This window comes from Melanotaenia boesemani, chromosome 16 (assembly GCF_017639745.1).
Source record: "Melanotaenia boesemani isolate fMelBoe1 chromosome 16, fMelBoe1.pri, whole genome shotgun sequence".
Classification (NCBI taxonomy): domain Eukaryota; kingdom Metazoa; phylum Chordata; class Actinopteri; order Atheriniformes; family Melanotaeniidae; genus Melanotaenia; species Melanotaenia boesemani.
This window is the reverse complement of record NC_055697.1, coordinates 10531357-10545597: the sequence shown is the minus strand read 5'-3', so window position 1 is coordinate 10545597 and position 14241 is coordinate 10531357. Positions and strand designations below refer to the sequence as shown.

The window sequence follows — 14241 nt, the reverse complement described above, 5'->3', positions numbered from 1 at the left end:
AACTTCATGTGAGCCTCTTTTATGTAAAACATTACCAGAATTTTGTCTTTGACACCTTCCCCCTTCAGTCTCACTAACAAGTGCAAGCCTTTCTGTACGACAGTGATCCAATCAGACACTGAGTTATGTGTCATTTAATGGTATGAAAATGTCACTGCCAGCCAGCCAGTCAGGCTTATAGTAATCCAGGGCTGATGCAGGTCTTTATGACAATAGGAAAAAGGCTGCTGCATCTCCCCCCTGAGCCACTGCCAGTGGATCAGTGGGGCCAAAGACATACCAGTCTGTCTGATAGCAATCACTGACCTAAGTCCCAGTTTAAATACTGTCTGCTTCTCTGGTAGAACCACATAAATGGTATATTAACATAGAGGTCATTATTACAGCCAGTGGAGATGTAGAAAAAAGAACAGGAAGAGTTTCTGAAAGGGAAATTCAGTTTAAGAGAGTAATGGTTGGAGGTGGATTTAATGATCTGAAATCATCATTCTCTGGCTTTTTTTTTAAAGCAGAAAAATGTAAAATGGCAATTATTAAGTAGTAGTTGTGTATCTTTGAGTGGCCACATGTATGCTGAAATACTAGTGAGGGTTGTTATATGGCAGGCTACATTTAATTTGGGAATGCATCACCCTTGGTCAACGTGGCACAAGCTTTTTAATGGATCACTCTGCATGCAAAGTACCACATCAGTGTAGCAGGAAGTTTAGGCCCTCCAGCCATCAGATCATTTTAATGGGTTACATTATCCAGGTTATCACAAAGCAGAGCACTCAGACATTTGAAGGCAGGTTGCCTGTGTCAAATAGATAGATGTCAGGGTGGTCACATTCTGAATAAATTTACCACTTTGGTGCTGTAAAAACTGGAACACATAAATTGAAGTCACAGTGCAGTATGTTCCCACATATCCTCACTAATCCCCAGAGAACTATGGAGGAAATGTTTTTTTGTGTGTATTTTAGTGGAACATGTCCTCCCACTGCTGGCCATTACTATCTCCAGTAACTCTTCAAAGGAAGTAAAAGCAGTTAGATGTGATGAAACTCTCTCTTGCACTAACAGGGTGTTAGGAAGAGGAAATAAATGTAGCTGAGAGAAAGGTAGAGCACCAGGTTTATTGCCTGGAAGTCCCAGCTCAGCTTCACTCGCTTTGCTTCAGGCTTCATTGATCTTCATTTTCCTGTGATGCCAAGTTTGCTTTGTGCTCTGCGTTTTGCAGGCAGGAGATAAGCACTACCACCCCAGCTGTGCGCGATGCAGCAGGTGCAATCAGATGTTCACAGAAGGAGAAGAGATGTATTTGCAAGGTGAGTGGATCCACATTTACCCTTATGGTCTTTTGGGTGTTTTTTTCTTTGAAGGAAAACAGAAGTAGTGCATGCTCCACTTTAGGCTGAGTCAAATTTAAGGGCCTGAAATTCCACTGCATTTGAGGTCGGACATGAATGGAGATACGATTTTTATAGTTAGGTGATAAGTTAGTGTTTTTGCATGCCAATTTGCTTGTGATGTAAACAAAATGTTAGATATCTTAATAAAGTAAAATAAAGCCAAAAAACAAAAACAGTTTTACTTTCTTCTTCTTTAAGTTTTTACTAACTCACTTCATAATCTATGTAGATGCTAAAACAAATTGTTTGAGATATGATGGCAATGAAAGACAAATTCAAATACTTCACATCCATCTGCTTTCCGAACCATTCAGCATAGCTCTTATCTCATTTTCACTCATTTATATTAGATATGATGCAAACTACAGCTAAGTCACCTGTATATATGAACATCCAGAGAGTGAATCATGAATAAAAACATTATTGGTATGTTTTCTGTGTCTTCCTCTGCAGGGTCAACAGTGTGGCATCCTGGCTGCAAGAACACTACTAGAACAGAGGAGAGGCACAGGGAGCGGGTAGGAATTTGGGCACCATTGACTCATTTGTTGTTCAGTTAGTGTCAGCTAGCTCATGACAAAACTTCCCAAGAATGGTTAGAAATTTAGAATATTTAACAAAGAAATCTACATAATCTGTTATCGCCTCCTTGGCGGACTTTTAAAACTTAACGTGTTGTGGTTTAAACAATTTCCCTGCTCAGGCAATGCTGGCTATGTGTGTGTGTGTGTGTGTGTGTGTGTACCCCTCTGTGTGCATATGTGTGAATATTTACATGTGGACACATTCACCTTGATATGTTGTATGTGTGTGTGAACTGTGAGTCGGGGAGCAGAGAACACAACCCCTGTGTGATGTCCTGTGAACCCCCCTCTCCCTTCCTCCACAGCTTTTGCCTCCGTCCCTCTTATTCCTCCAAAAAACAGAAAGGCAGGTACTGTATTCGCTATTGGCTATGAGATGGCATCACCCTGTGTTCCACCATGTAGATAAGACACAATGCACTGTGTGCTGCCACCTGCTGGGGACAGCCTGCAGTGCCCTCCTTGTGTGTCATACAGAGCCATTCAGTCCTGTCTTTAAACACTTTGCTGACGAACTGCACTCATTAACAAGGTGCATGAGTCAAAGATGCATACACATTTGGAGGTGCAGACTAAATGTGACAGATGACTAATTTTTATTAATTTTTTAAATCAAAATCATCATTTCTCTATTAGGTAAAAAGCTCATCTAATTGCGCAAATTGCTGTTGCCATTCAGAATTTTCATCTCCCATAAGCAGGCATGAGGTTCTTAGGAGCATCAGATCATAGCACTGAAGCACTCATTCACTTTGCAAATTTGCAAATGAATGAGAAAACATGAGATGACATGTTAGTATTTCAAAGTGCTTCATGTATTTCATAAACTGTAAAGAGAGGGGTTCCCTGTCATCGCTCATGTAGTTTATAAAGGTCAAATGCTGTACTGTGGGAAAATTTTGGGGAATAATCTATATGCAGATGGCAGTGGGCTGGGGATCGTAGTTAATATTTGTTTATCTATTTATTCATGTGTTCATTTACTTGTCTAATAGCAACAAATGTGTTTGCTTTTCATAGCCTACGAGGTCGTCATCTGAAAGTATTTGTTCCAGACCTGGTTCAAGCATACCTGGCTCACCGGGTCACACGATCTATGTAAGAAATTTCACTGAGATAAATATAAATGTTGTTCTTAGAGAAGCTGGAACATTTTTTTAAATGCACAGAAAACTTTGGTTTGCCATTTGTTCATTTGTTTGAACCTTTCAGTATTTTCAATAGACATGGATTCTTGGGTCAGATGAGTCCAAGTTTCAGTTCTCACCTGGTTCTACATGCTAAAGATGAAAAAAGTCCATCCAGGCTCAGAGAAAGTTGCAAAAGCCAGTGTTTGTGATGATATGGATGGACATTGCTGTCTATGGCTTGGATGACTGGCATAAATGTGAGGTACCATTGACCAAGAGGCATTTATTGGAGACATTAAATCTTATCAAGGTGACATCTAATCAAGGTCTGTGGTTATTTCAGCAAGAAATTCCAGACTTCATTCTTCTTGACTTAAACCACAGTTGTTTCATCTAAAAGAATGTATGTATTTGCTAGCTTCTTCAGTCATTTGAATACAACACATACAAATAAAATATAGTGGGAGGGGGCTGCAAGGTTAATGCAACTGTTCATATATGTAGCCATGTGTAAAGCAGAGAATCACACAACAACCACAAGCTGTTGTGAAACTGAAATCTTGTGTTCTGCAAGAAAGGAAAGTTTCCTTTTGCAAAAGTGCAACACTTAGAACCCTAAGTTCCAAAACAATTGAAGTATGCAACTTCTGGAAAGTAAGATGCAGCACAGAGGGAGACATGCCTCTATTCCGGAGTTTCCCCCCAACGTGAGTCTGACAACAAACTTTAAAGTTGAAACCGGTCAGCGACCACACTGCCTGTCATCTCTGGGCTAAAATCTCATATGTTTCAAACAGAAACAATTACAAAACTGAGTTCTTGTTGCATTTTAGAAAATTTCCCAACTTTTCTGGAAATAGAGCTTTTAGATTGTTCTGATTCTTTTAGTAAGATATGGTTGTAGTAATCTCCCTTTACTCTTGTGTGTGTTTGCACGATTGTTTTTATTTGTCTCCCTAGGCAAAAGTAGACAATGAGATCCTTGATTACAGAGACCTAGCTGCCATTCCAAAAGTCAAAGCCATTTATGACATTGAACGCCCTGATCTTATTACCTATGAACCTATGTACACAACCTCCCTGGATGAGAGAGAGGAGAGACAAGAGAGTGTGGGAGAGGTAAACACATAAGCTGCATGCTTCTTTTTCTGTATGCTGGTTGTATTTGGGCATATAGGGAAATTGCATGAAGACAAACAGCATTCATGTAATCCTGTTTTCCTCTGCAGTAACTATTTCCTCTGGATGGATCTTTTGCACTACTGATTTTTTGTATCCCTCACAGCTCCATAATGCCAGGAGAGAACGTTCTTCCTTGCCTGATGACAAGGTAAGATTCATCACAGTGTGTGCTGAACAAAAAAAAATTCAAAGAAAGTCTGGAAATATTATAACTCACACTTATTTGATTCTTTCTAGTCCTCAAGAAACATGTCCCCAACACCACCTGGAGAGGTGAGAAGATGTTCAGATTCATTATTCATTCATTGTCTAATATGCAATGTACTGTTCATCCCAACAGTTCGTGAAGCAACCTGTGTGTATGTGTGTGTCAGGTTTATTATGACAGGAGGGAGCGGATCCTTCAAAGGTCCACTAGTCAGGGATCCATAGGATCACCAGTTTATAATCGCCATGGTTATACCCCCACACTGTCTCGCTCACCGCAGCATTTCCACAGGCCAGGTTGGTATTTAAAGAAACTGTTTTGTGTGTGTGTGTTGGTGCAGGTGTGTCAATTAATCAGTTAACCACTGTAGAAGGGAAGAGAACCAAAACTGACTTATGGTTATTATATATTTTCTTGTTTAATCCCACATCTGGCAGAGTAACAACTTACAGTCAATTTTGCATCTTTAAATACATATTTTGTTTTGGTTAGTTTCTGTTAGTTTCTTTCCATTAAAAGCTAGCTTTTAATGTGTTTCTTGGAGTTTATCTCGTATATTCCTTACTGCACACTTTATCTCTTCTTTTCAACGTTTGACTCCTGTATATCTACCTTTTCTTTTGCCCCTCGGCGTCACACCCTCTATATCCTCCCCATATTGTCCACTTCTTCTGCCTGGTGTCGGTGTTTTGTCCCCTGTCCCACGCCTTCCCTCCTTGCAGAGGCTCTCACAGGCATGCAGAAGCTCTGCTCCTCTCTGTGCAGTAACAGTGTGGGCTCCAGAAATAGTGATTCCCGCCCCACATCCCCTTTCAGACACCACTTTCTCCCCCATAGCCAAGGTAAGGGCCCCTTTCCACTCTTATCTGTCCTCCTGTCCAACCTTGAAGAAGCGCACCCCTTCCATCGGGATGCCATCTGTCATCAATGCCTCATCTCGCAGTCTGGCCCCATCACCATTTGTCATTTTAGTGTAAATGCCAAAAATACGTATGTCTTGGTCAAAATCATGCAGCCAAGCCACCACCTCCTTACTAACATGCATTTCTTCTACTTTGACTTGCACATCCTTGCACAAAGTTGCCATCAGGCTTTTGGTTTGTCTTTGCAGCTTTGCATGAATTTAGAGATATTGGTGATCAAAATCTAACATCCAGAATATTTTTTCAAAGTGTTGCATTACAAACTGTAGGACTAAGACAATAATTTTAATTTTTGAATAGAAATTTGCTGTTGCATGCTGAGAAGTACTGACTTTGTAATGATAAACTCAGTAGATTAACATACATCTACATACATCTCCTATTTAATCTCTCCACTTGAAGCTCTGTGAATTTGATCTTCTCTGTTCAGCCCTACTAACTGCATTATTCAGAACCAACCAGAATGTGCCCCATTTGCTCAAAATGGCCTCGCCTGGTCCAGCTGGTCCCCGTGTGTTGCATTTACGTCTATGGTACCCCTTTAGTGTCCCCTCTTATGTTCTGTTCTTGGTTCTTCTCACTGGAGGCACTGACCCACCAAGTGGCCGGAGCTCCCCCCTCCCGCTCAGGCCCGACAGCCGGCCGGTCACACCGCCTCTCTCTCAGACCCCAAAACATTTTCACCTCCCAGGTAGGAGCTGGAGCGCACCCTGTCACTGCTTTCTTTCTGTATTTCTTTTTGTTTCTCTGTCTCTGTCTCTTCCTACTTTGTCTCTTTCTTTCTTTCTTTCTATTCCATTTAGGAATAGATTTTTTTTGTTTTCCCCTCACCTTTAACAAGTATACAGATATATAACAGGAAAGAGGCCAAAACGTAATGTAAATTAATTTTGTCACATTTAATTTAAGTCAGGCACCATTTACTCTCTTAATGTCTTTTTGTGTCTGGTTTCAGATCAGGGGAGCAACATCTACAGAAAACCACCCATCTACAAACAATACGGTACTTTTTCTCTTTTCATATCGTCTGTCTGAATATATACAGAGCTCAAAGAAAATCTACAAATAGTGAATAAATGTTTGAAATGTCAGTATCGCAAGTACAGCTGCACAACAAAACCTAATCAGCTGCATATCAGGATCTGTAATTATGTAATCAGTGGTTTTATACATTTGGAAAATGGTAGTTAGGGGACTGATGAGGTGACATCTGTGTCCATTTGACATCACTGTGGGTTTTAAAAAATGGTTAGAAACTTCGTCTCCTGGTTATTATGTTACTGAACTTAGCTGACTGTGTGTGTTCATCTAACCATAGTCACCCCCTGCGTCAGTGTACTGTTTGAAGTCTGTCTCCAATCCTTTTCTGTCTGACCTGTAGTTTGTCCTTATGCTGCACTTTGTCTATCTTAACAAGTCACAGCAGTCATATGTAAAATTTTCTGAGCTACGAGTCACTGGTGCTTTGTTTTTCATGAGTCATTTGTGCTTAAGAGGTCGACTGTATTTCCTTCAGTATGAACTCAGCTGGAAGAGAAGGAAAATCCAAAGTATTTTTTAGCCAAAAGTCACATAGTCTGACTTTTAAATTAAAAATGGCTGTGTTATGTTATCCTTCTCAATGGCAGGTTTTATCTTAAAAGAATAATTTGAATGATTATTCAGTGACTTGTTAGGAAAGACATCCTTGCACTGTGGACTGATGACCCAGGATTGAATGAGCCTGATTATCTGATGATGCTAAGATGTTTACCTGTGGCTGAGACTGTGACCCACACACTGATAGTTCAGCTCCCATGGTTGCCAACCTAGATACAACTGCCATAGCGCATCAAAGCAAGTCTGCTGATGACATCATCAGGTCCGCCACCTTTCCCGCTGCCCATGCTCCCTCTCCAGATGACAGCTCGCGATGTGAGGGGAACTGTTGGCCCCACTCTCTCACTGTTTTAGGTACAGTAGGCTCCTGATGGGCATGTCTGCACTGCTGCCTCCCAGATGTCCAATATACACCTTAGCAGAACCTAACTCCTCTTATTTCTTCTCCCCTTGTTCCCCACATGAGCCCCCACATGAGCTTAACTACATCCCTGCTTTACTCTGGGCTCACGCTCTCATTCAGTATTTGCCTTTTAAGTTTTGCTTGCACAGGGCTAAAAAGTGTAGTTTGGTTTCTGTTGCTGCCATGTTACTTTCTGCTTGAGGTGGCATCAGTTTCACCATTTTACGTTCTGTTATTGCACACGATGGGCACTCTAGCAAAGTGCAAAAGTATCACAAATGACTTGGACAGAGATAACTGAGACTGACTTCAAACTTTTGTCTGTCTGTCTTACGTTGTGCCATTGTGTGTATCAGACATCCACTAAAATCTTGACATGGATGACATGATATGTAAGCTTCTTCATGTCATTAAATTCCAATAAGCCCCTCTGTTTGTCTGTCTCGTCAACTCTGTCTCACATTTGTGTTCAACTGTCTACCTATTTCTAATTGAGGATGTATTTCTATCTGCTGTCTATTTGTTGTGTTTTTCTTTACATCTGATTGTATAATGCAGCATATATGAAGCATGGTATCGTCTGGGGATGTGTATGTTTTTAAGTGATGTGATGCTATGCGTAATGCCCTTGGTTTATACATGGCAACTACAGGTTCAGAGGGGAGGAGGCGATCTAGAGAAGAGGAGGAGGAAGAGGCTTTGAAAAGAAAGCAACTCCAGGAAGAGCATCTCAGTAAGGTTAGTCAGATTTACCATCTAGTTACACAGTTAACAAACCCAATACGGTCTCTGATAATGGGATAAATCAATCAATCAAAAGCCATAATAATAAGTTACTGTGATGTTTGAGGGTTCATTTTGAACTTTGTAAATGATGTGAATGTGTGCAGATTCAGTCTGGTTTGGGGAAGCTCATTCTGAAGGAGGAGATGGAAAAAGAGCAGATCAGGGAGCGGCATGCACGGAGCCTCTCTGCTCAGCGCTATGATCCCAAACAAAGCAACTGTGATGCAGGTACAGAGCTGCTTCAGGTGATCCTGAAATGTCAGAAATGCACTTACAAGTAGTAAGTACAACTTTAAAGGTTTTTATGTTTCAGATCCTACTTCTCCAACCAAGACTAACTCTCTGCCTGGTTATGGAAGGAATGGGCTACATCGGGTACGCACTCACAGACAAACATGTAAAAAAGGAAAAGGTTTTTAGCAAAGTTTTAATCCATGAGAAGATGAAATGCAGTATATGTTGCGCACAGTACAAAAAAAAACTACACATTTTAACAATTAGAATCTAAAAATTGCAGATAAACCTCTTCTTCTAAACATTCTTGGTTTAAATCAACTACAGAATGTCCACATGTTGATGTGATGCCGTCTTGTTTTCTCTGCAGCCTCAGTCAACAGATTTCACCCAGTACAACAGCTACGGTGACATGTGTGGGGGAGGCAGAGGTGAGAGCTGCAAGCAAACATAGCTACAAAACAAATCTGTCAGTTTCACCAGAGCTATTCAGCATCCGTACTCAGAAGTGGCTTGCTGTTTGTACATAAAAAGACGTGCACTTTGAAATATCTGATTTTCATCAGGATCAGCAGTGTTGTAGTTAATAGCCTGGCAGGGGACTCAACAGCAAAATCATTAACTGTGAGTCTCATTTTCTGTCCCATTTTGTCCTGCAGAGTTTCAGGTATGTCTATCGTCTGCTTTCTTACATGGCATGCCTCCTCATTTGGCCTCATATATTTGCTTGCTCATGGGTTGCAAGAGACACCTTGCCCTGAATGCACACCCTCCCACTCCTGCTATGTGCTTGCATCACTGTTGGATTAATGTCAACTACAGGGCATGTAGTGCTGTGATTTCAATTTGATCCAAGAGGCAAACACGCAATGCCCAGTAGTTGAAACATAGTACTATAAATGCAGTGTATAATCATTGCCTCATGTCTTGTTCTCTGTGTTGTTATCAATGTGATGACTTAAGCTTTATATTATATTTTATATTAAACATTACTTTATTGAAATTAACCATAGCAAGAAAAAAAAAAAAAACTGCAGCCATATTTATAAAAAAACATGTAAACAATTGCCCAGCTTACTCAGATACTAAACTATATCCAAGCTACTTGCTCCATCCAGTGAAAACAGGACATTTTCATGTCATTAACCCTGCAGTCCCCTTCCACTATATTGTATTTGTGTATGTTTTATTCTTTAGCACATTAAGGATGGCCGTGCAGCACTTGCAAGGATGGACAGGGGAGTATCTATGCCTAATATGTTGGAACCGAAAGCAAGTATCTTCTTCTTTTTGTACCAATAACAACCCTGCAATCTACACCGAGATATGTTAGAAAATGAATACCTTTTCCCCTTCTTTTTTTTTCCATTTGTAGCACAAATTGAAAAATAAATAAGCCAAAACAAGGGGGTGAAATCAGAGGAACAATCAGAACTTTTTCTAAAAATGAAAGACTCACCTAAGCTGGTTTTTCTGATTCAGCATGCTGCTTAAGGAGCTGCCAAGTCACCCTAGTGCTTAGCATGCTGGCTTCTCCATGCTCATCTGCACATAGCTTTGACTTAAAGAGGCTGGATACTGTATGCAGCATACAGTGGAAAATCCAACGCCCCAACTACCATCCAAACAACTCATATCACTATATATTGTGTAGTCTATAAAAAGGTAAACACATTATTGTATGGATATGAGTTGGCCAAGCAACATGTTATTGAGCATTCCAGTTATGATTAATATCAGCCAGTTTCTTTTTGCACAGACAGCATCAGTTATTTAGAAAATTATGAATATCTGAGATTTCCAGGACAATCATTCCCATGCAGATTTGTTTGGCCTACATTACTGATGGTCCTTTTTTTCTAGTTTGCATTAAATAACTACAAATACAGCCTGTTACATAATTCTCTTGTCATGTTTTTCCCCTTACTTAATCTTTTGCACGTTTCAACACCAAGAAAATTAAATGGAGTGCACACCATGGCGCCCGCATTTCCCGACAACCCCCCCCAAAAACCCAGTCAGCCTCTTGTCACATACCTGTACTCCCACCCTAGTGTTCCTTTTCTCACAGACCAAATGACCAAAACATTTGATGGTTTTGTTTGGTAACTGTAATGGTCTGCAAGTTTTTGAGGCTTAACTCAAGCTTTTAGGTGTGACCTGTTCACTGACAAATGTCTCCTTGTGAAGGTGTATCCCTATGAAATGCTCATGATAACCAGTAGAGGGAGAGCTAAACTACCCAGGGATGTGGACAGAACCAGACTGGAGGTATCAGTAATCCACCTGATCTTCCACAATTGATACTGCATTTCTCAACTATGTGTCAACAGCATGTTACACAATTACAACTGGGGCAGGGAATGTGCAGTATGCATTTGCTTCCTGTCATTTTTGCAGTGATCCTTTTTTTACAGCTTTGGTGCTAACCGAGAACACCCCTCCCTCCTGCCCCCTCCTCCCCTGCCCTCCTTTGTTTTTTCTCCACCTTTGTTCTCCATTCCAGCGCCACTTAGCACCTGAAACGTTCTTTGACATCTTTGGAATGGAGATCCAGGAGTTTGACAGGCTTCCCCTGTGGAAACGCAACGACATGAAAAAGAAGGCCAAGCTCTTCTAGCTCTCAGAGCAGCATGCATTACTCTGTACATTCATTTAGATAGCACACAACAACTGTAATCTAAATGTAGGTTCTGATTTTATTTGCTTTTCTTCTGTTTTTTTTTTTTTTTAATCTTTTTGTTTTATCCTGACATAACTGAGAAAGCCATGAAATGGACTGTGCTCTGATGCTTCCTGAGACGATGAACTGAAATATTTGTCCAGTTAGACTTACAGAGCAATCAGTGATTGGGAATATCTTCCATGCTCAAACATGACAAAGAATGAGAATGAATGATGAGTATGAAGCTATACAGTTTGACTGCGCTTGTTTTACCTCCTGCTTTGCTTTGAGTGGAACTGCTTTCCTTATTTTCTTGCTTGTTTCCTCCTACTATTTGTTGCTGTTGATTCCTGTGGAACTTTGTATTTACATTAGAACCTCATGGCATCATTACAAAATGCCCATGCTTGTAGCTTCAATGTGTGTCAGCTTTCCTTCGCTTGGGCTGAAACTGTTTTCAGCCCAAAGTTTGCAAGAATCGGCTCAGTGAGTCTTTAAATAAAAACGAAACGTCTCTGGGAAAACAGTCAGCTAACCCACCAACTGTTTTACTGGATCTACAAGGAAATGAATCATCCAAGCACCAACTTTTCATCAGTCTTCTTCCCCTGGCTTTTGTGCACACAAAACTTTCATCTGAGCAGACGAAAACGGTCTCTCTTCTCAGGCTCTCATAAACACGATTAGACACTTCTCCCTTTACATTTATTGGAAGTACAAATCCTAATATATTTTAATGCCGTAGCCGATGTAAAGTAACTGATAAATACATCAAAACCCATTATGTAAGAAACAACTGTATTTGAAAATATTGTTTTATAAATGAAAACCCACACTGCCATTTGTTGTAATGAAATCTAAGCCAATAAAGCTTTAAATCACCATGAACCATGATGACCCTCTGCTATTCCAAAGTCAAGCACTGCCTCTTTCCTGCTCATTTTTTTTTTCATTGCATGCCAGCACTACAACTGCCAGTTCAAGGACATGGCACATGATGAGAAGTAACTTGAGGATTAATGCAAGTACTAACAGGGCTCGACGTCAGAAGAACTGGATTGGAAATATTTGTAGTTTATGAATATAGTTATATTTCTAGTCTTGTGTTAGAAATAGGGATTCAACGCATTTGGAAGATGGCAATTAGTTTTCTTTTGAGGAAAAAATAATCAGAGATATGAAACAAAAAAGTTTCAAAATGACAAGAAACTAATTTCCACCATCATCAACAGTATTATGATTATCCCTGATTTTTTTCCCAGGGTTTGTAGTAGATGTGTCTGCAGAATGAGCTCTGAAAGATCCAAAGGTCCAAAATGTATCACACTGTGGTGAAGAAAAGGCAGCTATTATCAAGTTTTATTTTTATTTTTATTTTTTTTTTAATACAGTATCATTTCAATTCAACATAAAGATTCCACAATGTTTTCTTTCTTTTTCCCTTGGAAAAAAAAAAATCTGTTGGTTTGCTTTCCACCAGCAAGGTACTGGCATAACTTAAACTAACAGATGAGACATAAAAGGAGATTTTGATGTATGAAATCAGTGGCGGAATCTTGTTATCTGCTCTTATTGATTTGGTGAGTTATTTTATTTGCATAAACCTTTTCAACCATCCAGAGGTCCCTTATTTGTCCTCAGCTCACAACTCATTCACATAATATATTACTTAAGTTGCATTTTACTTCTATTTTACTTCCAGTTTTCTCACCCCTATTGGCAGGTTTTCTTTTTGTTTGTTTATTTTTTTTTTTTTCTTAGTTTTTTTGTGATTTGTAACATGCTGGATAATTTGTGAACTATTCAAGAGTTAGACCCCTTGTGCAAACATACAGGAAGGTTGGCAGGAGAAAAAAAGAGCTTTCTTTGTAAATTTACAATAATTATAATAATAATAATAAAAATCCAAACAACCAGGCTGAACAGAAAATTTGGTGGCGAGTGGTGGACAATAAGGCATTTGTGTTTCCATACGGTAAGTGATTACAGATGAGCTTAATGACCAGCCAAAGAGAGGAAAAAGATGCTGAGGACCTCTGGTGGGTGGAAAAGATTTATACAAAGCAGGGGGAAAAAAACTATGTAAAAGACAAAGTCCAAGAGCAAATTCCAAAAGTTTGTGAAAAACCAAAACGTTTCAGAACTTGTCACCTGAAGGCTGGAGGATTATCAAATCCCTTGTATAATGATACTGCATTATTATTGAATAATCGAGTTTAACTGACAGAATAGACTTAAAACTTATCTTTACTCATCTAAAAAAATACAGCATCTTGTCTTTTGGTCACACTTGTTGATGTTGTATGTTTTTATTTAGATGTACACATGTTCAAAATGTCTTCCTGTGAAGAAGAGAGGACATCTACATGACATGATAAACACATTCTTAAGTGGAAAAGGAACATTTTATAGTGTAAAAAACCTTCATGTGCTCTGGGTAATTAGATTTGGATTAACATTAATAAAATGCATAAATGTGGCATTACAATGATTTTAAAAAATGTTCACCGTACTGCCTCAGTAATGTCACTCTCAAGCATAATGCATTGCATTTAATTTTTTAAGCATGCTAATGAGAGCTCCAGGATGGGCATATTTAATTGCACAGTTTTATTTTGTTTAATTTTTATCCTAAAGAAGGCAGCACTGAAAAACACTGTCACTAAAGGGGAGAAATGTTTGTTTTGGAGGTCTCAACTCTACAATCTGACCCTTATGTCATAGCAATTAGGAGGTCCTTGTCTCTTTTTTTTCTATTACAGAGCAATGGTAAATTTGCAGTCTAAAATGATGGGTTAATAAAGAAAGCATTAAACAAAGCTAAGAAAAACAAAACAGCAATGAAAAACTAGGTTTACACATCTAATTGTATAGAAAGAATTGGTAAATGAAGTTATGAACCCTGCTGTTGTCTAGCCAACAGTGGAGGGGACTGGAGTGTAAAAGGGTTTACTGGTTTTTATGTTCTCTTGTACAAGGACCCCAAGTTTTTACAGCTTTCATTGCAGCTCAGTTTTGACATTAACATTAATAAAACAAGAGGGTTCATCTCTTTTTTAAAAGAAAAGAAATATTTGTGGGTGAACAGGCTTGCCAAGGTAGGTAATAAAAAATATAAGTTAATCATCTGCAT

At 39.4% G+C, this 14241-nt stretch overlaps 1 protein-coding gene across 12 annotated transcripts in view; it reads left to right on the top strand.

The window, feature by feature from the left end:
• ablim1a (actin binding LIM protein 1a) overlaps positions 1-11996 on the top strand; it is a 39397-nt gene extending 27401 nt beyond the window's left edge. For 3 of the 12 annotated variants that reach the window (XM_042010596.1, XM_042010592.1, XM_042010595.1), the window contains exons 7-25: positions 1223-1310; positions 1848-1912; positions 2284-2328; positions 2999-3076; positions 4069-4227; positions 4394-4438; positions 4528-4563; positions 4665-4794; positions 5221-5340; positions 6008-6112; positions 6377-6424; positions 8076-8161; positions 8314-8437; positions 8523-8584; positions 8814-8874; positions 9103-9110; positions 9641-9715; positions 10634-10714; positions 10950-11996. In XM_042010596.1, coding sequence (XP_041866530.1) covers positions 1223-1310; positions 1848-1912; positions 2284-2328; positions 2999-3076; positions 4069-4227; positions 4394-4438; positions 4528-4563; positions 4665-4794; positions 5221-5340; positions 6008-6112; positions 6377-6424; positions 8076-8161; positions 8314-8437; positions 8523-8584; positions 8814-8874; positions 9103-9110; positions 9641-9715; positions 10634-10714; positions 10950-11063 — 1530 coding nt within the window. In that variant the 3' untranslated portion in view covers positions 11064-11996. Of the gene's footprint in view, positions 1-1222; positions 1311-1847; positions 1913-2283; positions 2329-2998; positions 3077-4068; positions 4228-4393; positions 4439-4527; positions 4564-4664; positions 4795-5220; positions 5341-6007; positions 6113-6376; positions 6425-7233; positions 7375-8075; positions 8162-8313; positions 8438-8522; positions 8585-8813; positions 8875-9102; positions 9111-9640; positions 9716-10633; positions 10715-10949 lie in introns of all 12 variants that reach the window. The other 9 variants (XM_042010593.1, XM_042010598.1, XM_042010599.1 and 6 more) reach the window with 7 other exon arrangements.
• Positions 11997-14241: the final 2245 nt, after the last annotated feature.